The following is a 25,089-nucleotide window of genomic DNA, read 5'->3' on the forward strand; positions in this document are numbered from 1 at the left end:
GACTCAAACAAATAGCAAGAAAACAAATAACTCAATTTAAAAATTGACGAAACATCTGAATAGACATTTCTCAAAAGAAGACATACAAATGGCCAACAGATATTAAAACAAAACTCAGCATCACTAATCATCAGAGAATTGTGAATCAAAGCAATAGTGAGATATCATCTCACCTCTGCTGAAATGGCTTTTAGCAAAAAGACAGGCAGTAACAGATGCTGGCAAAGATGCAGAGAAAGGGGAACTCCCATACACTGTTAGCAATGTAAGTTAGTACAGCCACTGTGGAGAACAGTATGGAGGTATATCTAAAAGCAAAAAATGGAACTACCATATGATTCAGCAACCCACATATCTAAAAGAAAGGAAGTCAATATATCAAAAAGACATCTGTACTCCCATGTTTATTGCAGCACTATTCATAAAAAACAAAATATAGAATCAACCTAAGTACCCATCAACAGATGAATAGATTAAAAATGTGGTATATATACACAAGGGAATATTATTTAGCTATAAAGAGGTATGAAATTCTGTCATTCATGGCAACATGGATGGAGCTGGAGGACATTATGTTAAGTGAAATAAGCCAAGAACAGAAAGACAAATATCACATTCTCACTCATGTGTGGGAGCAAAAAAAAGTTAATTTCATGAAGGTAGAGAGTGCATTGAGTAGTTACTAAAGGCTGGGAAGGATAAAGGAGAGGAGGGAATGAAGAGAAGTTGATTAATGGGTACAAATACATGGTTTGATAGAAGAAATAAGACCTAGTGTTAGGTAAATCAATAGGTGATTATAGTTTACCACAATCGATTGTACATTTAAAAATATCTAGAAGAGAAGAATTTAAATGCTTCTAGCATAAAGGAAAGACAAATACTTAAGGTGATGGATATTGCAGATACACTGATTTGATCTTTACAAATTATATGAATATATTACATTGTAGCATGTATCCTGAAAATATGTACATCTATTATGCATGAATTTAAAAATATTTTAAGTATATGGGAGGTTGCATATAAGTTATATGCAAATACCCTGCCATTATATATAAGGGATTTGAGGAACCCTTAAATTTTGGTATACTGGGAGTTGGGAGTCCAGGGGTGGTCCTGAAACCAATACCCCATAGATAATAAAGGATGACTGCATTTCTACCAGCTGGTTGGATGTTTGTATATAATGTAAGAATGTGCTAGAAACGTAAAAACGTAAAAACATGAGATGGATGAAAACAAAATTCTATAATTTTCCTAACTTTCATTGCTAGACTGTCAGATTGGACACCATCAGATAGTAAATAGAGCTCTAGACTTGGAATCAAGAACCACACTTGAGTCCTGGTTTGACATCTACTAGCCATTTGTAAACAAGGACAGAAATCCTTTCTCTGTCTCTCTCAAATAAGATGATACTAGTGAAAGTACTTTGTAAGCTAACATTGCTGTTCAGAATGACAAACAAAAAATAACCCTACATCCGAAGAGCAATTTTCAGCTAACAGAGCACTTTTACAAGTATGTATGGATTCTCTTGTTCTAATTTTTTATATGCGTCAAATGCCCTTTCTCACAGTTGTCTCTAGAAAACTGTCACCTCTCCTCTAAAACATTGTTTGTTTCAACTTTTTTTCACAAAAACTTACAAAAAGGAATCATCAAGAAAAGACTGAACATGCAACTGGTATACTGGGTTCCTCTCATATAATGTACATGGTCCTACAATATATAACTTGGAGAGACATCTCTGTGGTTATTAATGTACCTGGAGGCTAATCACAACTAAAACTTAAAACTTGACAGCCTGCAAGTGAGAGAATTGTAGTTCCAGAGTACCAAATTCAAATCAATGGGTAGAAGCTACAATAGGTAAATTTTTCATTCAATATAAAAACGAATTTTCAGTTTTTTAAATGGTTCGGGTTGCTTTGTCAGGTAGTGGGCACCCTAACACTGAACACGTTCAAGGGAAGACTGAACGATGACCTGTTAGTCAGGCAGTAGAGGAGAGTTCTGCTTTAAGGGACTGAAATGTTTCTACCTGGGAGAATCTATGCTCCCAATACAGTTTCTGACATACACATAGACATGTTGGGATTTATTCTGTTTCTCCCTTCTACCACATTTTATAACTTTTTATTCTATTCTCTCAGTAACTTATAACCCTTTATGGTACTGAGGAATCTGCCTAGTCATATTATTGCACACATTTTGGGGTGACAGCTCTCTCCAGCCATATTGAGTTCTGGAGATTATAGTCATTTGTTAGTAGCGTGAACTTCGACCTGAGGCACTGCCTTCTCCCTCTTATGTACCCAGAGTAGCCTATCTTATTAGATTGCTTATGGATTTCTGCTTCATGGTGTTTCAGTTAATGTACTGGGCACCCTTTAAAAAAACAAAACAAAACAAGAAAATCTTTCTGCTACTCCTCCAGAATTGTTTTCTGTCTTGGTAAAAAAAAAAAAAAAAAATTATGCTTTTTCCAACTTTGAAGGAACACAAAGTGCTATTGTTGCTGTTGCTGAAACAAAGGTCTTCCATAGGAAAATTCGATCCTGAAAACTCAGAACAGTTCGCCTAAGCACTGCTTATAGTACTGCAGGATGCTGCTTATCCTCGCTTCTGTTTCAGTTCTCTCAGCTACTGGAAGAGAAAAACACCCTTTCCATTCAGCTCTGCGATACCAGTCAGAGTCTTCGTGAGAACCAGCAGCACTATGGTGACCTTTTAAATCACTGTGCAGTCTTGGAGAAGCAGGTTCAAGAGCTGCAGGCGGTGAGTAAGGAGAAGGTGAGAGACTGGGAAAAGTGTGATGACATTTAGTGTAAGTGGTGGAAGTATAGAAGAAGTTACGGAAGAAGTTAATGTAATTAGGTGTCAGGGAAGAAAATGAGAGAGAAGAAAGAGTTAATTGACATGGGAATAAGGTCTGAGAAAAATTACAGTGAAGCAATTAGAAGAAAAAAGATCAGTGAGATGGTGGGAGAGAAATGAAAACATGAGTAGGAAACAGCGATGACTGAGACTTTTGGTACTCTGAAACAGAGGAAGTATTGATTTTGCTTTAAGCAATAAGAAAATTGTAGGAAACTTTGGACCTGAGAAACGAAACAGGCAGCACTGTTGACAGCCAGGGAGAGGAGTGCAGCATTGAAGTTGGAGGAGCCTGAGAATTAGTATGAAGACATATAGGACACGGAGGAGGAGAAGGGGTTTGGGAGGGGCTGGCGAGCAAGGGAAGGATCAAAGTGGCATCTGGAAAATCCATAAACATCCACAGCAGACTTAACTTTTTTTTTTTTTTAAGACGGAGTCTCGCTCTGTCACCCAGGCTGGAGTGCAGTGGCACGATCTCGGCTCACTGCAACCTCCGCCTCCCGGGTTCAAGCAGTTCTCTGCCTCAGCCTCCCGAGTTGCTGGGATTACAGGCGCCTGCCAGCACACCTGGCTAATTTTTTTGTATTTTTAGTAGAGACAGGGTTTCGCCATCTTGGCCAGGCTGGTCTTGAACTCCTGACCTTGTGATCCACCCGCCTCGGCCTCCCAAAATGCTGGGATTACAGGCGTGAGCCGCGTTGCTCGGCCCAGACTTTACTTTTAGGAGGAGAAATTCAAGAATGAGAATCTGGGAGAAAAATCTAATCAAGACGAGAGTTTTATGTAGGTGAGTAATCTGCTAGAGCAGAAGCTTCTGACTTCTAAATTTGGACTTGAGAATTATAAGCGGGGATAATCCTCTGTAAACGAGCTCTCGTTTTGCTCGAGTACACTTTCTTAAGAGCTTTCGTCACTGAATTACTAAGCTTATTCTTCTTCCAGGGGCCACTAAATATAGATGTTGCTCCAGGAGCTCCCCAGGAAAAGAATGGTGTTCACAGAAAGAGTGATCCTGAGGAACTAAGGGAGCCGCAGCAAAGGTAGGGGAGTGGCTCTCTCAACCCTGGAGCATACACTAGGGTCCAGAAATTAGGCAGTAATCTAGATTTAACTGGAGTCTTTTATATGGAGTTAATATGTCTTATTAGCTTCACAGAAGTGATGTGAGGATCAAATAGTAACAATAATAACTAACATTTGTGTGTGAAAAGTTTGTAAAACAAAAAGAGCAACACCAACACACACACACACCACTAACGATTCTATGATAGTAAAATGAAAGATAATCAGTTCCTGAAATTTCTTTAGGTATTTTCTGCAGCTTCATTTAATCCCTCTACAACTTTGCTTTTAAAATACCGTGTTCAGACAGGCTTCTATGAATTTTCTTGCTTTACAACCTTACGAAGACTTTGAATCCCTTGTATTAGCAACTGTGTTCTGCATCTAGTGATACTCTTTGTTTTCCTTTCATCCTGAAGCTTTTCTGAAGCTCAGCAGCAGCTGTGCAACACCAGACAGGAAGTGAATGAATTAAGGAAGCTGCTGGAAGAAGAACGAGACCAAAGAGTGGCTGCCGAGAATGCTCTCTCTCTGGCCGAGGAGCAGATCAGACGGTAAAGGCTGAGGGATATCGCCTCTGTTCCCTTCCGATCCTTTCTGATCATACTCGTGTACATTTCCTGCCAGACTCAGGATTTCTTAAGATCTTTTTCTCATCTTGAGGTAGTTGCTGCAATGAGTTTACCAACATTGTGGGCACCCAAGAGAACACTGTACTTTTGGGAGTGTAGGAGAGTCAGTGTTTTCTAAAGCAGTTGTTCTTAGAGAATAATAATGATATCTACCATTATTGAAAGATATCTTATTTCATCCCAACAATAACTATATGAGGTAGGTGTTGGGTTTTCTAGAGGACCAGGTAAGTGACAACTTCATTTTCTACCTGAGATCTGAATCCATTGAAATCTTTTTTAAAAGATTAAAAGATTGAGAGAGTAAAAGACTGCTTTAAAAATGATGTTAAAAGAATGTGGCTTTTCTATTTGTTGGCAAATGCACTTCCTAACCCTGAACTTTCCCTCCCAGTCACAGACAATGTTGGGCCAAGGTAGACCTCCTTCACAGAAAATCCTGCTCTTGCCAAACTAGAGCATTGGAGTAACAGAGCGAACTGTGCTTCCTATGAGCAGTTTGCTCCAAGTGTAATTCGGAAGGGCAGAGCTACACATCCCTCGTTCCTTATTCTCAATTCACCAAAAGAATCACTATGCATGAGAGGATAGAGAGTTGCTACAAGTGTTTTGCTGCTGGAAGTCCCTTTCCATGGAAAATATCGTTAAAAGCAGGCACTTTGATTATATTTTGGGAGAAAGCCACCTATGTATATGATCACTTTCCTCAGAGAATGACATTTCTGATATTAATGCCTTCTTGCAAAGTTTATGTGGCAGAGGTGACAGCCCCATTGAGTAGGTCTTACTTGAGATATCTTTCTTTCCAATCCAACATATTCACAACCTCTTAATTTTCATCACCTATTCAGGCCTTGATATGCAGCTTCGAGGGTGGGCCAGCTTTGCTTAAATGCCTTGTGTGGTGTCTTGCCATCTCTGCCGAGCGTTTTCAGGCCTGTGGCCCCATGACTGTTTGTCTTCCACTTGCTATGGAATTGTTTAGACCGGTGAAACCTGGCCAATGGGGAGGTTGATCTCACTCTTGTGTAACTAACCTGACCCAAACCAGCTGAGACTGCATGTGTGGGATGATGATTCTTGAGCCTGTGGGCAAGCCATATTAATTCAAGCCACAATTCCCTCTTTAGCCCTGATGCGGAATGGAAATTGGGATAGCTAATTAAGGGCTGTCTACCTAGTCCAGGTACTACCATTGTAACATTAGAATCTCACATGTACTCTATAGAGCAGGTGGAACTCAGTGGCCTTCCAGTATAAAGGCAGCCAATACTATCTTCCTCATCAATACCTACAGACTTCCTTCCTCAGCCTAGCCTACATTGACAGACTGACCTCCATGGTAACAGACCATGCTGTTCCAGATCAAAGCTGCTTCTGAAAAGCTTATCGCATGGAGGAATAGACACAGAAGGTGTATTCTTTAGTCAGCCTGGCTCTCAGGAGGGAAGCAGGAAAGAAGGAGCTAGGCTGTGCATGCTCAGTTTCTCTTTCTAGACTCACAAATTGGATTAAGGTATTCTCTCCTGGAGAAAAGAATGTGTCCTGCAGAGATCCCAAGAGTATTAAACTAATGGATATCCTTTCATAAGGAGAAAGCACGAAGAATGGAGGAAAGGGTTTCATCCTCCCTACCCCAATGAAAAAGTTCATCCCTGTAGGCAAATGCTTGATCAAATGTGCTGTTACATGCAGCTCCTTTGTTCGTTTGACATAACCATTGAGTGAGTAATGACAGCCTCTTCATTAAATGGAGAAGTTCCAGTATTAAATAAGCAAATCAGCAAAAAATGAGCCAGAAGGCAGTAGAGACTGCCAATTCAGTTTAATTTTTTTAGTTCAATTTAATTTTTAAAACCCCACAGAAATCTTCCTTGGATGCTTTTGCCTATTAGCCTTTAATAAAATAAAAAAATATATAACGAGTTTCTACAAGTCAGGTGTGTGGTGGAAAGAAGAGCGTGAGGCTTGAAAGACAAAGCTGGGTATTAAATTCTGGCTCTACTGCTTACTGGCTGTGCCGCCGTGGGCAAGTAATTTAACCTCTGTAAGCCTTAGCACTTTGAAGATAATAAGACCAACCCCAAAACCTGAGGATTAAATGTATGTAAAGCACCCAGCCTAGAGCCTGATACACAGTAAGTAGGCAGTCAATTCCTGATAGTTATCATCACATTTTGCTGCTGCTGAAGGAACGTATCTGCTGGTACCGCCCTTGCATCGGGTTATGTCTGTGGGAGCAGCTTTTGCTACAAGTCTCCTCCTATGCTGCATTGTGTGGCAGGATGACTGGGAAGACTTGGCCTGATCAGCCTCTCATGCTATGAACCAATGCTATGCCTCTTTTTTTTCTCAACTCAGGTTAGAGCACAGTGAATGGGACTCTTCCCGGACCCCTATCATTGGCTCCTGTGGCACTCAGGAGCAGGCACTGTTAATAGATCTTACAAGCAACAGTTGTCGAAGGGTAAGAAGGAAAAAGGATAAAGAGAGGGTGTTCTACTATCAGACAGGGCTGGCTGTATTAGGGGCAAGGAGCTGAGGAGAAGGAATGTGGAAGTCCAGCCACTGAACAGCTGATGAGTCTAAGGCTGGAAGGGTGGGGAAGATTAGAAGAACCTGGTGGAATTTGCCAAGTTGTTGACTCTGAGGCAACTTTCCTCTCAGGATACCCCTTTCTACAGTGGTTGGGTCAGCTTTGCTTAAGTGCAAGACTACTAGGAGGGAAAGCAGCGTAGCCCTATAGGGTGAAAACTCTCTGACTTTCACATTTTTCTTTCAGTCCCGGAGTGGCATTGGATGGAAGCGAGTCCTGCGTTCACTCTGTCATTCACGGACCCGAGTGCCACTTCTAGCAGCCATCTACTTTCTAATGATTCATGTCCTGCTCATTCTGTGTTTTACGGGCCATCTATAGACTTAGTTGTTACTCTTTGGACCACTCGCCTCAGAACTTGGAATTCTCTCACCTCTAACATCAGAACTATCAATTCCAGTGGAACAGTCTTCCCATTTACAGGTCTTCTCTCCAACTCTCCACGGAAAGTGCCTGCAAAAACAGAGGTGGATACAAGGACAGGTTGGAGCTGCAGGGACTGGCGAGTCTGCTTTCTTCTACTGCCCTGGGCCTGAACACTTCTGCTTAATCTGAGAATCACAGTTGGTTTGTTGAGCCTAATATTTGTTGAGATTTTGCAGGACCCTGATCTTTTGTGGTCCTGTAAAAGATACTGAAGAATGTCAGCTAAGCCAAGAGGATGGTTTCAATAAACCTAATGATCTGAAGTTCAGTATCATTTTGATTGATAACTTTCTTTGCCTCATTTGCCTGTATTTTCTCCTGTTTCAGGGGGAAGGTGGCTCTGCCATAAACAAAGTTCAGGGAAATGAACACATCACCTCATAGGACGTCTGATTTAGGTCTCTTGCAGAATATGGTGGTGAGAGCTGAAGGAACTCCCTAGGGGTTTTAGCAATTAGATCACCTGGGAGGACAGCATCTTCTTCCCTGCCAATTTCAGATATAATTGGAGGGAGAATTTCTGGTCCTAGACTATAAGGATAGAATCCCCTTGCTTTTGCCCTTGATCACATGTATACTAAGGTATTAAGTGGCCCAAGTCTTTCCTTTCACCAAAGGGCAGGGAGAAGCGTCTATGGACAGCAGGGTTCCAATTCTTGTCGTTCCAGGAATATCTGGATATTCCTGGGATGTGGGCCCTGAGACAGTGCCCAGGGGCCACTGGGAGCCAGTAGTAGGCATTGACTCTCAGCCAGGAGTCTGACTGGTCTAACACCACACTGCAACTCCTGGCCTCTTGAAGTACTAAACTACTTTGCTGTTAGTGAGAGTTACTACAGTTTCTCAGCCCCATTGTCTCTGTCCTCTGTGGCAATGGAAGGAGAATATAGGGAAGATAAAATTAAATATAGACAGACCTGAGAAGGACAGCCAGGATTGAATTCCATTTGTGCCTATTCCCTGCCTCCCCTCCCCTCCCCCATCCTACCAGTTGGTTATTTTCTCCCTACTGTATACATGATGTGTTCACTGCCTATTCTCTCCCTAAAGAAGAGAGAAGACCAGTGGGCTGACCGATCTGCTCTAAATCTACTGTGGTGATTAAATCTTGGTCACAACATCCTGGGAAGTTTCCTGAACAACTGTAAAATAATAAAATTATTTTCAGAACGAAGAGTTTGTGTGTGTGTGTGTGTGTGTGTGTATGTGTGAGTGAATGGATATGTGCACAGGTGCTTCAGTACCTGTGTTTGCATGCTGGCAGGGTGGAAGGTGGGTAAGAGAAGTAGGGAAGGAGGTAGCCAGAAATGGTTACAGGGGTAAAAAGCTCTACATATTCAGGTTTTCTTCTCACTGGCCAATATCAGTGACAGCTGCAGGCATTCTTCCAGCCTTAGCTGCTAGACCCCAGGTGATGAATGCAGTGAGGAAAATCTATCCTAATACTGAATCAAATAAGCTGGGCCTTAGGGCATGAAATTGATGCAGGTCCATGCATGGTCCTAGGAGAACTCTTGTCTAGCACATACTGAAAACATTAGACCCCTAGGGATCCCTCTGGGTGGGAATGGGAGAAGAGAAGCTTAATAGCATGTAGCAGGTTAGATGGGCATTATGTTTTGTTTTGTTTTGTTTTGTGTTTTGAGACCGAGTTTCACTCTTTCGCTGAGGCTGGAGTGCAGTGGCACGATCTTGACTCACTGCAACCTCTGCCTTCCAGTTTCAAGCGATTCTCCTGCCTCAGCCTCCCAAGTTGCTGGGATTACAGGGCCTGCCACCATGCCTGGCTAATTTTTGTACTTTTAGTAGAGATGGTTTCACTACGTTGGCCAGGCTAGTCTCAAACTCCTGATCTTGTGATCCACCCGTCTTGGCCTCCCAAAGTACTGGGATTAGAGGTGGGAGCCACCGTGACCAGCTATTACGGTTTTTTATATTAAGTTGCTGCTTGAGAGAAGCTAGCTCACTTTCTCAAAGTAGAGTAAATGGTTTAATTGAACCAAGTCTATCTGATTTCAAGGCCCGTTCTATTTCTGTGTGATACACCTCACTACCTCATCAGTAATGAACTTGTGACATTTGCTAAAGAAAGATGGGGCTTCTTGGTGTCATCTCTGATTAATTTCTAGTTTCTCCAGAGAACTATGTACCTGGATGGTGTGTCACAGTATATAGTCTAATTCGTATTTTGACACTACATGAGGATTCCAAGTGATTTTACAAGACTATTTTCCCTTCTACAAATGTACTCTTCCTTATAACTTCGGTACCACCACGATAAATAGGTAATAAAGTAGGAGGGATAAATAAAGCTCCCCCAGGCATAGAATCCTTAGATTTGGAAGTGACAGAGGCTTCATATTCCTAATGCAGAAAAGTGCCTGTATCATGGGCCAGTTTCATCTAGTCCTGCTTAAACTCCTTAGAGAATGCACCGTTGTGAACAAATCAAGAAGTCCACAGACAATCAAGATTAGGAGAGGCTAGGTCAGATACAATAACAGACACCCTCAAATTCGCAGTAGCCAAAACAAAGGACTATTTAGTGAAAGACTCCAATTCCCTCACATGGTGGATGGGGCTCCACTTGTGTTCTTTCTCACTCAGGGACTCAGTCTGCTGGAGGAGCCAATATGGAGAATTGCAGGTTGCCTTCGGCAGTGGTGAAAGAGCATAGCAAAGCTTGCAGTGGTCTTACGGTCTCCACCAGAAAGTGGCATCTGTCACTGGCCAAAACAAGTCACCTCAGCACGTCTGACTTCAAGAGGGAAGGGAGGGGCAGCAAGTCTTGACACGCAGTGAAACAGGAGGCCACAAAGACCTTCCATCAGCTGACCAGCACCTGGTTCTTTCAGAATTCTTCCTAATATCTGGAGCCAAATCTTTAGTTTGTTAGCTCAGACTCCACAGTGCCCCAAACAAGCTAGGAAACTTTCTCCTTCCATGTCTTGCCTTTTCCCTTAAGAGTTATTCCTTCTGGCATTCAACTGGTCGATGTTTATTTGAACATCTATATGAAAACTCCACTTTTAAGTGCCGTGGGTAATATAGGGGTGAGTTTCTTTTTAAGTCTCATGCTTCAAAGTCCACATATAAATGACTTCTCCCATAAAGCCTTTCTTGATGAATACATCCCATACCAAATGCTCTGAATTCCTTTACAGTCTCAAACGTAACTGCCACCCTATTTAGGATACAGTGCTGTTCTATGGAATTCTCTAATATGTTTTCTGGTTGAATGTTTGTTTCTCTCACTAGATTACAAAGTCAGAGTCAAAGCAGCATTTTCTATGACTGCCCTATGACCCCCATTGTCAAAACCTTGCAAAAAGACCAGGCACAGTAACATTTAATCCTTTTAAAATTTAAGTGTCTAAAGCAGAAGGAACTGACTCAAATTTCAGGAAGTAGCTGTGAGGATGGGGTGGCAGGAAATGACGAAAACCTGAATACGGAACTGAAGCAGCAGCTCAGTTTCTCACTCCGAAGTGGCAGCAGCCAGAGAGGGAGTCGGTGTGGACGCGAGGAGCCGGGCGCTTAGAACAGAGGCTCGCACAGGTGGAGGTGGGTACTCTGAGCCATGGGACAGTCGGGAAACACAGTAATTGTTGAGGAGGAACCTACCTGGCTCTTAGTCCTTGGTGATGGGCAAGGTCACCACTAGTAGGCTTTTATCCTTTTATGGCCAGAAGGCCTGGTTGTGAGTGGTTGTAGCAAATCAGCATCTGGAGATAGAGACAGAAGGGAGGGACTTAAACTCAAGGCAAATGATTCAGGAGCCATCTAGCACAAACGTCAAGCAAAGTGTTGCCTGGTTTCTGCTGACAATCTACAACCCAGTCTAAGGCATGTCTCCCCTAGGTACTGAGTTGGGAGGAGGACCACAGGAGAAGAAAACAGTGTCTGCCCTTGAAGAGCATATGGTCTCAGGGAAACAAACCCACATAGGAAATGTAACAGATAAGGAAGTAGTCACTGATGTAAAGTAGCACTGAGTACCAAGTGCTGATGGAGCCCAAGAGAAGGCATGATGGTTCTGCTGGGGCTAGTTTCTATGACTGTAGACCGCAGAATCCCCGAATGTCAGAAATCAAGGAGACTTTACAGATTAGCTAGGTTAACCCCTTCATTATTTTCCACTGGGGAAATCAGAGATAATTGCTGATTTGGCAAATTATTCAAGTTGGTATTTATTAATCGCCTGGTCTCATACCTGGCAAATGAGTACCTACTCTGTTGATGCCCTTGTGATGGTCTCTCAGAGTAAAGCTTAGTCACAGAGCTGGGGTGACAGCCAGGGCTTCTGACTCCCAGTCCGTGTACTTTGATGCAGGAGGTCAGCATCGCAACAAGGCCTCACCAGATTACTCTCTGGTTCTCACCTCTAGATAGCACTTCTTACCTTTCTGGTTTCTGGTCAATAGGTCAAGGATATTAGATAAATTGTCTCTATTTCAGAAACTCTTTATTTCAAAAATGGGTGAATGGGAGAGTCAGGCTGAGGCCTCAGAGGCGCCACAGGAAAGAGGATGGGACCATCAGTCCTCATTGCTTCCTTATTGCTCATGACTATTTCAGAAACTTCTCCATTCCAGTTTTGTGTGTGACAGTCCTTTTGTTGCACAGCAGCTCAGGAGCCACGGGATGAGAAGTAGAGGGGTAGTAAGGATGCAGGATTCTAAGTCTTGTTTTGCTGTCTCCACCCGCGTCAGGGAAAGCCGAGCTGCTTTCAGCCGTGACTCACGGCTGACTCAGTCAATATCTGCCCAGTGTCCCCTTAGCATCTCTTTAACTGATTTACCCCAGACTTCCCCTGGGCTGGTTTTTAAGGGGTTGCTCAATGGAGAAGATGGAGTTTTCAAGTGGAAATAGAAAACTGGAGAATCTGAAGGCCTAGGTGGAGACAGGAGAACCCGAGGAGTAGTTGTAAAGGAACTCTTTGGAGACAATGGAGAGCATGAAGAAGGTCTCCAATGGGATGAGGTGTCTGAGGAGGGAAGGGTTGCCAGCTAGCAAGTCGTGCCAGGGTCAAGGAGTCTCAGTAGCGACCATAGCAGATGAGCATTGTCTGTTGTTACTTCTTCACACCAAGATCCACAGATGCAGAGCAACCATGCTGCTCTTCCTTCTGCACAGTCCAGAAGGCCGACTAGAACACTGGGGATGCTCTAGCAGAGTAAGTTTGGCACCCTTCCAAGCTAGTGTTCTCTAAATATTTCTGCAACATTTATTTAGTTGATAAAAACTGAATACCTCTTAATGTTCAAAATAAGATTTATTATATATGATTCTTTTTTCTTTTCTGTGATAAATTGTCAACTTGAAAACATGCTATTTTTTGAACTACTTTTCTTTAGAAATATAATTGAACCATTTTTTAAAAATTGAGTAATAACTGACTTATTCCCAGCAAATAATGCTTTCCCATGCATTCTTCAGTGTGGAAATGTCAGCCAACTGTCCCTACTGACCTTACGCAGCTGTGAAGTGACCAGTCTCAGGGTGAAGGTGGGACATCACTTGGACAAGAGGCTGGAAAAATTCTCAGTATAGTTCAGCAGGTTGTAAAGAGAGACGTAGATGTTCACTTGTGAGAAACTGAACCAATTTGTATTTCAACAGTGACAAAGGAATCGTATATAGAAACCTGAGTGAAATGAGGCCATAATTCTAGGGATATTATAGCACCCCTCATTGCCAACCACCTTCAGCCACTGCCTGGCTGGCCTCGGGACACAAGTGAACAATTCCAGCAATTTTGACTTACAGGTTACCTAGTGTTACCCACACCCATGGCAACTTCTCTCTAGCTCCAAGCGGGCCCAGGCCACATTGGTTTGTCTTGAATAAAGCCCCATCTCTCCTCTTGTAACTGAGCAGAAAAGCCTTCCTACAACTCCCATTTGCTTTGCTTCATTTTCTATTTTATTCTAAGAAAAAAAAATGGCAGGAAATATTGGGCTTCTATATTTTGACTTCAACATTCCTATTTTCCCTCCTCTTGATCCTTTTTTGTCCCTAATTATTCCCATCTCCTGTCACTCTCAGATGTGGAAGTCTGTAGTGGGCCATGATGTGTCTGTTTCCGTGGAGACCCAGGGTGATGATTGGGACACAGATCCTGACTTTGTGGTGAGTTTGGAAGTAGCTTTGCTTGAATATTGCAGAGAGTGGGGTGGCGAGGGCATCTGGGCAACTCTGTGACCTTTGAGGATGCTTGGAAAAGGGCCTTCTGGGACTAAGACAGCCCTCTTACTGGGACTAATTGGTAGGACAGTTGGCTGTCGCCTGTGGGGCATGCACGATACCTGGTATCAGGGATGAAAGGAGACAGGCGTGGGTGAGTTTGACGGTGTGATTGACAGGCGATGGCAGGCTATACTGAAATTGAGAAGTAGGTGAACCTGGGTCTCCCCAGGCCCATGACCCAGGATTCAAGCTGGACATGTGTAACTGGGGGATTGAAAAGCTGTAGGAGACCAGATGGGGTAGGCATGAAGTATGCAGAGGAAGAATGGAGGTTTCAGAGCTCACTAGTTTAATTATTTGTGTTTTTTATTTGTTTGTTTGCTTTATGAGACAAGTCTCACTCTGTCACCCAGGCTGGAGTGCAGAGGTGCAGTCTCAGCTCACTGCAACCTCTGTCGCCCAGGTTCAAGTGATTCTCCTACCTCAGCCTCCCAAGTAGTCCCTGTAGCTGGGACTACAGGTGCACGCCACCACACCTGGCTAATTTTTGTATTTTTTTTGGTAGAGATGGGGTTTCATCATGTTGGCCAAGTTAGTCTTGAACTCTTGACCTCAAGAGATCCACCCGCCTCAGCCTCCTAAAATGCTAGGATTACAGGCATAAGCCACCATGCCCGGCCTCACCAGTTTAATTCTTACATGGGGTCAGGATGGGATAAACATAGAGGGGATGTGAGTAAAGACCCAGACTGAAGAAGGCAGTGGACACAGGGGACATGGGGGGCATGTATCAGTTGTGTGGCCCTTCTCAATGTGGCACATTTCTTGCCGTCACATATTACTGAGTGCTGTCATTTGCAGAATGACATCTCTGAGAAGGAGCAGCGGTGGGGAGCCAAGACCATCGAGGGCTCTGGACGCACAGAACACATCAAGTAAGTGCCAAAAGGACTGGGGAAAAGGAAGGGGGTTATGGGAGGAGCCCAGAGAAAACTCAGAGACTTGGGGGAAGGTGAGGGAGGAAAAGGATAGGGTAGTTCATGTCTATGTATTACTGTGTTTGGTTTTTTCTAGAGTCTGTTCCTGTGTGTAGCTTGTGTGTCATTGTGTACTTCTATTTTACGTCTCTCCTCTTATCCTCCTCAACGCTATTATCTGTCTTTTATACCTAACAACTCTGCTATTTCCCTAAGTGGGGGTCTATTGGATTAACTGCCTCCCTTCCTTTAGTAAGGCATGAGAGATTCAGAGAGGAAGTGGCCCAAATACTAAGGTCCTTTCTATCTATCTACCTGGCAATCATCTGTCTCCTGTCTATTTTTTTTTTTTTTTTTTTTTTTTTTTTGAGACGGAGTCTCGCTCTGCCCAGGCTGGAGTGCATGTCTCCTGTCTATCTCTTCAGATAAATATAAATGTGTATTTAGAATTCAGGGTGACTTCCTTTGGATGGACTAAGAATAATTCAGTAAAATGTCAAGGTGAAGAACTCAGAATAAATGCTATAAAAAGAGGCCACTTCAGCTCCCATACCTGGCCCAAATAACTTTTAAAATACAGATTTGTACTTAGCTATTTGACAGAAATTGGAAGCCATGCATGGTAATATGAAGAAATATAACACTTGGAAAACCTGTTGATAAAAACTATTTTGGCAATGATGTTCAGGAATCTTTAAGATTATAGCCCCATTTGCGTCTTACCAGAAACAAACAAACAAACAAAACCCTCTGATACCAGAAGATAAAAGGAACTTACAGACATATCCAGGGGTTTCTGTGGGATATGTCATATATTCAGGCTGAGAGATGCCCTCCTCTCTTCCATGGATTATTCAGGATCATCTAACCAGGACCATCTGCTTTGGATAGTATCAGACTGTCAAACATTAGTAGCAAGGTAGACACAATAAACAGTGTAACGAGCAAGCATTCAACAACTACACACAAAATGGCAAGATTAATAAAGTCTTAAGCTCCATTTTTAACTCCCCCCACCACACCCTAAGAGCAGTGTTTTTACCACTAGATTTTAAAAAGTGTCAGTGGATGACCACATTGCACAAGCAACACACTGTGAAAGCCTGGCACAAGTTTATACAACTGGATGACAGTACCACATTGTTTAATCAGAAATAAATGATTTCGGCCAGGCGTTGTGGCTCATGCTTGTAATCCCAGAACTTTGGTAGGCCAAGGCAAGCAGATCACTTGAGGTCAGGAGTTCAAGACCAGCCTGGCCAACATGATGAAACTCTGCCTCTACTAAAAATACAAAAATTAGCCAGGCGTGGTGGTGGGTGCCTGTAATCCCAGCTACTCAGGAGGCCAAAGCACAAGAGTCTCTTGAACCCAGGAGACACAGGTTGCTGTGAGCTGAGATCACGCCACTGCACTCCAGCCAAGGCGATAGAGCGAGACTCAGTCTCAATAAATAAATAAATAAATAAATAAATAAATAAATAAATAAATAAATAAATGTTTTAATTAAGTACCTATAATGAATATTATTCTTAAACCATGCCATTCTGGCAAAAGATTGAAACAATGGAACAGGGTCATTCAGGAAGTTTCTGTGATACCCCTCTATAGACTCATAGATCAAAAAAAAAAAAAAAAAAGGACCCTTTTCCTTTTCTAAATAAAAGCCACTCAGTGCTAGTATTCTGGGAATTGTCCAGATGAGGCTGCATACTTCGTACCTTTTTTCTCCCAGTGCCTGTTTCATATATAGGAGGTAGGAGTACAATATTTTAAGGAAGTCTCCTAAATTCCTGCCATAATCTTACGGAAAGAGCTTGAATTTGGATATCAGATAGATTTAGATTCAATTCCTAACTCTGCCACTCTTAGCAATGTGAACTTGGTCACATAACTTTTTTGAACCTCAGCTTATTTATCAAACGGGGATAAGAATAGCAACTCTAGATTTGCACAGTGGTGGTATTGTAGCCAATGAGGTTTATCTGAGATGTGATTATTGCTAATTGAAAACTTTTCCCAACACTCCACCATGACAACTTGCAATATAGTAGGCATTGGCAAAAAAAAAAAAAAAAAAAATAGCAACCCTAATAAAAAAATGAAATAATGTAAAAAAAAGTAGCCACCCAGAAGATGTGTAGTGAGAATTCAATGGGATAGCCAATGTCTAATGCAGTACTTAGCACTTCTGAGCAGCTCAGTGATGTTATTTTTGTTTCCTGTTAACATAGGTTAGTTTAATCAGATTTCCTTTCTAAAATCTAACGAACATGTAAACAGACAACAGCCCTCTTTTCTCCTAAGTGGTGTCTACCTGTACTGTTGTGTTGCACAACTCCTGTATACAGATCACCCTGACTGGTGCTCCCTGGAGTTGTACAACATGGTGACCCTGCACATTTCCTTGTTAACCTAACTGAATATCTGATAGAATAAATGATGGAGGTATTGACAAAAAAAGCTCTCTCATCTCCCATTTACCCAGGTTATCAAGGAGTAAAAGCCTGGTATCTACTGGTAACAGGCCAGGTGGCCTTAGACAAGTCCCTTTTCCTCTCTGATTCTCATTTTGCCCATCTGGATCAAAAAGACCTCTAGAGGACTTTCCAGTAGTAAGTTTCCACTATTTGGGGATTCCCCCTGGTTAGTGTGGGCTAAGCCAGTCTTTAACATCTGATGGGAATCACCATGGTCCTTGGAAAAGAGGGGGAAATTGGAGAGAAGAACAGTAGTTGTAGATTCTAACACTGACAGATCCCAAAATGAAAACAACAACAACAAAAACAAAACAAAACAAAACAAAACAAAACAAAAAAAACAGTAGCTGTAGAGCTGAGATGACTAAAAGCAGGAAAAGGAAGTGGTTGTAGTTCTTACTAATCTTACTACCTTCCCCACAGCGTGATGTCTCTTTTTAGGTCTGCTTGAATAAATTTAGTTTGGGTAGTAATTTGGTAATTCAGTGAATAACTCAAATGGTCCTATGCGTCCCTTATCCATTCTGTAAAGGAACTGCCTGGTTTTCAAGAACTATCACCCTTCTCTCCACCTTCTTTTCTCCACTCTTGTCCATTCATTCTCAAGACTCAAGGATGTCTTTTCCCTTGACCAGTCTGTTTATTTTCAAACCTGTCACAGACTGAAACTTTTGTAAAATAAAATAAAATTGAGTTTCTGGAAAAATAAATGTTTAAAAATAACATAGATAATACAAACACAGTTTGTATTTTTAAATTCAACAGATATAAAATCACGATGTTGTCAGGCATGCTAGTCTGTGCCTATAGACCCAGCTACTCAGGAGGCTGAGGCAGGAGGATCACTTGAGTCCAGTAGTTCTGGGCTATAGTGCTCTATGCTGATTGGGTCTCCACAATAAATTCTGAATCAACATAGGGACCTCCCACCTCCCAGGAGTCGGGGACCATAGGTTGCCTAAGAAGGGGTGAACTGGCCCAGGTCAGAAATGGGGCAGGTCAAAACTCCAGTACTGATCAGTAGTGGGATTGTATTTGTGAGTAGCCATTGCACTCCAGCCTGAGCAACATAGTGAGACCTCATTTCTAAAAAAGAAAAAGAATAAAATCACTATGTCAAATTGCTATAAAAGTTTCTAAACACATATTCTCAATTTTTATTCTTATTTCCCTGTGAAACAGAAACAGTTCAGCTGGTGGATCACACACTTAGTGGCACCACTCTGGAATAATCTTTCAGCACTTCCTGGAACCTGTCTGGCCTTTAGATTAAATCTTTACTGAGCTGTAACCATAGGATGTCTGCCTCAGTGACCCTGTCCTCTTTCTTGTGCCCTGACATTTTACAGCAAGTGAAAATAAAGAATGGTGTAATACCAAGAGTATTGAAATAGAATTCTGGAGCTCTACGGACTGATTCCAGCTCTGCTGTAAAAGGGCTCATGATGCTGAGGAGAGTAATAATATTTTACCATCCTATTTTGATTTCCAGCGGTGACTGGAGATTATAGTACCATCCCTGTTTACCTTACAGGGGTACTGGGAAGCGCCATGGCTGTAACTTAAGAATAACGACCAACATTTATTAAGCTATTATATGTCATGCAAAACACAGTACTTTTTAAAAACAACCCTATATCATAGATGACGTTGGCATCCTGATTTCACAGAAAAGTGAATGGATATATTAATGTTTAGCAATTTGTCCAATGATACAGAGATACAGGTTGAGCATCCCTAATTCAAAAATTGAAAATCTAAAATGTTCCAAAATCTGAAATGTTTGAAAGCCCACATGATACCACAAGTAGAAAATTCCACACCTGACTACATGTGATGGGTTGCAGTCAAAATACAGGTGCACAACACAGATTTTTCGGCGTCCCCAAGGGAAAAATAAAGTTACCTCCATTTATTTTGGTCTTCTTTAATACCTTTCTTAATATAGTGTATATGACATATAAATGAATTTCCTGTTTACACATGGGTCTAGTCCCCAAGACATCTCATGTATATGCAAATATTCCAAAATCTGAAAAAATTCTGAATCCAAAACACTTCTAGTCCCAAGCGTTTGGGATGAGGGAAACTCAACCTGTAGTAATTTGAATTTGGCTCAGTCTGACTCCATGGGCTGAAATCTTAACCATTATATTGTTTTTGTCTAATAAACATAATATTGTCATGTCCATAATTCTCTTGTTGAAATAAAATGCAAATTCCCAAGAGCTAAGCTATTGCCATTCCCTAAGGCTGCTTGCTATTCTGTTTACAGTGACAAAGTACTTGATAAGTTGGCTTTAATAATACTACAATCACTTAATAAACCTCTTTATGAGTGCCCAAAGTCTCTTTCATTTAATGTTTTCTTCACTTTATTATTTTTCAAAAATTAACTTTTTTTTTTTTTTTTTTTTTTGAGATGGAGTTTCGCTCTATCATCCAGACTGGAGTGCAGTGGTGCAATCTCAGCTCACTGAAACCTCTGCCTCTGCCTCCCGGCTTCAAGTAATTCTCCTACCTCAGCTTCCTGAGTAGCTGGGATTACAGGCATGTGCCATCTTGCCCAGCTAATTTGTGTATTTTTAGTAGAGACAGGGTTTCACCATGTTGGCCAGGCTGGTCTCGAACTCCTGACCTCAAGTGATCCGCCTGCCTCGGCCTCCCATAGTACTGGGATTAGAGGTGTAAGCCACCACGCCCAGCCAGAAATTAACTTTATTGATACCTAATCATTATAAGCAAATAGTTCAATGAGTTTTGACTATATATATATAATACAGCCACCTATATATATAACCACCAATACAATCAAGATATAGAATATATCTATTACCATGAAAATTTCCCTGCACCTCTTTGCAGTCAATACACCCCATAAACACTGATCTTTTTGTCACTATAGATTAGTTTTGTCTGGCATAGAATTTCATGCAAACAGAATAATATAGAATGTATTGTTTTGTGTTGTCTTCTTTCAGCATAATGTTTTCCAGATTTGTCCATGGTGTTGTGTATATAAGTCTTTTGTTCTTTTATATTGTCAAGTAGTGTCCCATTGTATGGATATGTCACAGTATGATTATTCATTATCCTGTCGATAGACATTTGGATTATTGACAATTTGGATCTGTTACAAATGAAACTGTCATGGGCATTTGGATACAAATCTTTTTGTTGACATATCCTTATTTCTCTTGGGAAATTGCCAGAAGTAGAATTGCTGAGTCATATAATAAGTGTATGTTTAACTTTTTGAGAGACTCAAACTCTTTTTCTAAGGGAATTTACCCTCTTTCATTCCTACCAGTAATGTATGTGTTTCAGATGCTCCACATTTTTGTCAACATTTGCCATTGTTAGTATTTTTAAATTTAGCTGGGTGCAGTGGCTCATGCCTGTAACCCCAGCACTTTGGGAGGCCAAGGCAGGCGCATGAATTGAGCCCAGGAGTTCAAGACCATCTGGACAACATGGAGAGATTCTGTGTCTACAAAAAAATTAAAAATTGGCTAGGTGTGGGGATGCTCACCTGTGGTCTGAGCTATTCGGGAGGCTGAGAGGCAGGAGAAGCACTTGAGCCCAGGAGATTGAGGCTGCAGTGAGCCATGTTTGCCCCACTGCACTCCAGCCTGGGTGACAGACTGAGATCTTCTCTAAAAGACAAACAAAACAAAATAACAACAACAACAAACTTAACCACTCTTTTAAGTATGTGGTGATTTTAATTTGAATTTCTTTGGTGACCAGTTTTATTGAGTATATTTTCATTTGCCATTTTATATCTGTTCACATCTTTTTATCACTTTTAAAGTGAGTTGTTTGTCTTTTTATTAAGTTGCTGAAAGTTCTTCATATATTCTGGATGTAAGTCTTTTGTGAAATATGTGTTTTACAAGTGTATTCTCCAAGAATGTAACTTGCTTTTTCACTTTATTTGTTTGTTTATTTATTGAGAGAGAGTCTTGCTCTGTCGCCAAGGCTGGAGTGCAGTGACATGATCTCAGCTCACTGCAACCTCTGCCTCCTGGGTTCAAGCGATTCTGCTGCTTCAGCCTCCCCAGTAGCTCAGACTACAGGCGGCCGCCACCATGCCCAGCTAATTTTTGTAATTTTTGTAGAGATGGGGTTTCACCATATTGGCCAGGCTAGTCTTGAGCTCCTGACCTTGTGATCCACCTGCCTTGACCTCCCAAAGTGCTAAGATTACAGGCATGAGCCACCGCACCTGGCTGCTTTTTCATTTTATTAATGGCATCTTTTTAAGAGCAAAAGATCTTAATCCTGATGAAGTCTAATTTATTGAAAAGAAAAATTATGGGGCTAATGCTTTATGTGTCTGAGAAATATTCACCTACCCCAAAGTTGTGAAGACTTTCTTTGATGTTTTGTCCTAAAGGACTTACAGTTTTAGCTTTTACATTTAAGTCTATGATCCATTTCAAGTTGACTTTTCTGTGCAGTGTGAGGTCAAGATTGAGGTTCATTTTTTTCCATGTGATTATTTAGTTGTTCAACACTATTAAAAGAGTATCCTGTTCCCATTGACTTACCTGGCTTCTTTGACCACATACATGTGGGTCTATTTCTGGACTCTACTCTGTTCTGTTGATCTATTTTCTACCCTGACAGCATACCATACTGCACTGATTATTGTAGCTTTGTAAGTCAAGAAATCATGTAGTCCTCAAGTTTGCTCTCCTTTAAAAAGAAAAAAAAGAAAAAAAAAATTTTACTATTTCAGGACTTTACATTTTCACATAAGTTTTACAATTCACTAGTCAATTCCTACAAGAATGCCTGTTCAGATTTTGATTGGGATTGCACTGAACCTATAGATCATTTTAGGGAGAATTGACATCTTAATGACATTGAGTTTTCCAATCCATGAACATGGGATATCTCTCCATTTATTTAGGTCTTCTTTAATATTTTTAGAAATATTTTTTAGTGTTTAGGTCTTGCACATACTTTGTTAAGTTTATCCTAAAATGTCTCATGTTATTTCATGTGTTTATATTTAACTTTCAGTTTCCAAATGTTTATGGCCAGTATGTAAAAATACAATTGATTTTGATATGACTTGTATACTGTGATCCTGCAAATGCACAATGCTTTAGTAGCTTTTTTTGTGTGAATTCTTTAGGATTTTCTACATACATGATAATGACATCTGTGAATAAAAACCTTATATTCTGAGTCACTCACATTTGCACTTTTAGTTTTGTAATTAAAAAAAACACAGATTGAGGAATGAGTCATCTTTGAGGTGCTACATTTTGCTTGGTTCACATAAACTGCATTGCTTTATCAATCCAAAGTCTTATAAAACTTAAATTGGATATCTGAGACTTAATATGTCAAGTTTCTTAGGCACAACACAGCATATTGAATTGGAATTTCTTGTTTTCCTTTCTGTCTCTTCTAGCTGTCCTCTATCTCCATACATTAAACATCTTTATGTCTTCAGAGCCTAATAGTACCTCACACTTAAAAGCTGTTTAGTTAATAGCTATCAAATGAAGGAATGATATAATTAAGACCTGTTTAGGCTGGGCGTGGTGGCTCACACCTGTAATCTCAACACTTTGGGAAACCAAGGCAAGAGGATCACTTGAGGTCAGGAATTTGAGACCAGCCTGACCAACATGGTAAAACCCTGTCTCTACTAAAAATACAGAATCTAGGTGGGCGTGACATGCATGCCTGTAATCCCAGCTACTCCAGAGGCTGAGGCAAGAGAATCGCTTGAACCTGGGAGGCGGAGGTTGCAGTGAGCTGAGATCATGCCACTGCACTCCAGCCTGGGTGACAGAGCGAGATTCTGTCTCAATAATAATAATCATCATCATCATCATCATCATCTGTTTAGAATGACTTCAGCTATAACCTAAAGAAGTTTATTTTCTTTGGGCCTCAACAATTTCATTCAAATTATATCATCTATTGATATGATCCCCTGACTAGTTTTTCTGTTATCCTTTAGATGAATATTCCTGAGTATCATTTTCTAATCCCTTTTAAAAACTTGTTTTAACTATAATATAGTTATAACCCATTTAACAATTATTATACTCATTTAAAAATTGCATATTTTTTCCATTTGAAAGTAAATTTTGGCCCCCTTTTCTTCATCTTTCATCTGAATACTTCAGTTGGAAGATACTGGGCAGGCATTTACATGTCCTTGGTACTAGTAGCTTTTGACACAGTGTTGGTGTTGAACTGACAACACAAGATCTCTGCTTTCAATGCTGCCAGAGACTTTAGAGGAGGCATGGGAACAGGGGGTTCTTCCAGCACTTGGCTTAATTTCATCTGGTTCATAGCCAGCTTTCTAAAATTAACTGTGGCTAAAGCTGAGAAGCCTTTTTAAAAGACCTTTAGTGGAATTATCCATTAAAGGCCACCAGATGGATCTATTCTTCTGTAAAAGAAGACAATTTCTGCTGTGAGACAGCCATTCTACGTATAACCAATGTGTCTGGCTGTCTTAAGCTGGTGAAGTCCCAGTAATATCACTGTCTCAATACCCTAAACCCTCATTGCTTGCTACAGAAAGTCAAATTTCTTATTTAGGGTTCTCTTGCCCAAATGTTTCCAACAATCCACTGATCCTTATGTGTCCAAATAACAGATCTGATTGTCATTTGGTGCTGAGCTATCACTTCATATCCTCAAGCCCAAGAGGTTGGCCAAGATGGCTTTCCACCCTCTTAAGTATTGCAGTCACCTTCATGGTAAAGATGGAAGTGGGTGTGAAGTAAGAAAGAGAATGCCTTTTTGGTGGTACTTTCTCTTAGGGATAAAGGTGTCCCTTCAAATCAAGATAATTTGAGCCTTAACATGTCATAGCAATTACTGTGAGTGGATTTTGTTAGTTAGTTTTCATTAGTTATTAGTTTTCTCAGGTATTATCAGGCTGTGGGGAAGGGGCAGAAGATCTTAATTCATGACCAAAAAGCATTAAAAAAAATACTACTAATGTTTAAATAAATTTCCCCAATTCTGTGTTTTTATAAGCATTGTTTTTAATGACTTCCTAGTACACTAGTGAAAGGTAATATTTCAATTTATTTAACTATTACCCAACCACTGGTCATATAGATTGTTTCTTAGTTATTGCTATTATATACTATGTTTCAATGAGTATCATTTAGATATTAAGCTTTGCCATATTTAAAATAGTTTCCCTGGTGTAGACTCCTAAAACTAGAATGTGTAGGTCCAATGGTATGTGAATATTTTTCTGCTTTTTGAGACACATCCTCTAATTGATAGAAAGCAGATCCATTCAGAAAAGAAAATAACTTTCCAGTTATCAGAATATAGGTATCATTGTCCTCTAATATTTAAGAACATGAAAAATGGGACTAAAAGGTCAGAAGGTTATTTTAGTGAGCAAAATAACAGACTAGAGGAAATATTTTTGGCCTATGGAGAGTTTAAATCAGGCTATGGTATGCAGACCAGACTGATCTTTTACTTCTAGACCTGTCACTAGTATACTCTGGGGGCCCAGGTTATTACTGAAAATAAACAGGACAGACTTCAAGACTTCCATTTTTCTGGGAAGATGGGTTTGTTGACCTTCCTGGGATAGATGATCCTTGGTCATGTGGTTTCTTCCAGCATCCACCAGCTGAGGAACAAAGTATCAGAGGAGCATGATGTTCTCAAGAAGAAAGAGATGGAGTCAGGGCCCAAAGCATCCCATGGCTATGGAGGTCGGTTTGGAGTAGAAAGAGACCGAATGGACAAGGTAATTTGAAAGGGAAAGATTTGCTTTGAAAATATACATTTAAAAAATTGATATATCTATTTATATATTTTGTAAATAT

At 40.8% G+C, this 25,089-nt stretch overlaps 2 protein-coding genes across 6 annotated transcripts in view; both read left to right on the plus strand.

The window, feature by feature from the left end:
• GOLGB1 (golgin B1) overlaps window positions 1-8,772 on the plus strand; it is a 90,575-nt gene extending 81,803 nt beyond the window's left edge. For 3 of the 4 annotated variants that reach the window (XM_011971598.1, XM_011971599.1, XM_011971597.1), the window contains 5 exons: window positions 2,641-2,784; window positions 3,829-3,926; window positions 4,368-4,502; window positions 6,942-7,047; window positions 7,363-8,772. In XM_011971598.1, coding sequence (XP_011826988.1) covers window positions 2,641-2,784; window positions 3,829-3,926; window positions 4,368-4,502; window positions 6,942-7,047; window positions 7,363-7,497 — 618 coding nt within the window. In that variant the 3' untranslated portion in view covers window positions 7,498-8,772. Of the gene's footprint in view, window positions 1-2,640; window positions 2,800-3,828; window positions 3,927-4,367; window positions 4,503-6,941; window positions 7,048-7,362 lie in introns of all 4 variants that reach the window. The other variant, XM_011971596.1, reaches the window with a different exon arrangement.
• Window positions 8,773-11,043: 2,271 nt separating this feature from the next.
• HCLS1 (hematopoietic cell-specific Lyn substrate 1) overlaps window positions 11,044-25,089 on the plus strand; it is a 30,287-nt gene continuing 16,241 nt past the window's right edge. For both annotated transcript variants that reach the window (XM_011971600.1, XM_011971601.1), the window contains exons 1-4: window positions 11,044-11,166; window positions 13,651-13,734; window positions 14,653-14,726; window positions 24,881-25,010. In XM_011971600.1, coding sequence (XP_011826990.1) covers window positions 13,651-13,734; window positions 14,653-14,726; window positions 24,881-25,010 — 288 coding nt within the window. In that variant the 5' untranslated portion in view covers window positions 11,044-11,166. The remainder of the gene's footprint in view (window positions 11,167-13,650; window positions 13,735-14,652; window positions 14,727-24,880; window positions 25,011-25,089) is intronic.

Source organism: Mandrillus leucophaeus, unplaced genomic scaffold, assembly GCF_000951045.1.
Source record: "Mandrillus leucophaeus isolate KB7577 unplaced genomic scaffold, Mleu.le_1.0 Scaffold123, whole genome shotgun sequence".
NCBI lineage: Eukaryota > Metazoa > Chordata > Mammalia > Primates > Cercopithecidae > Mandrillus > Mandrillus leucophaeus.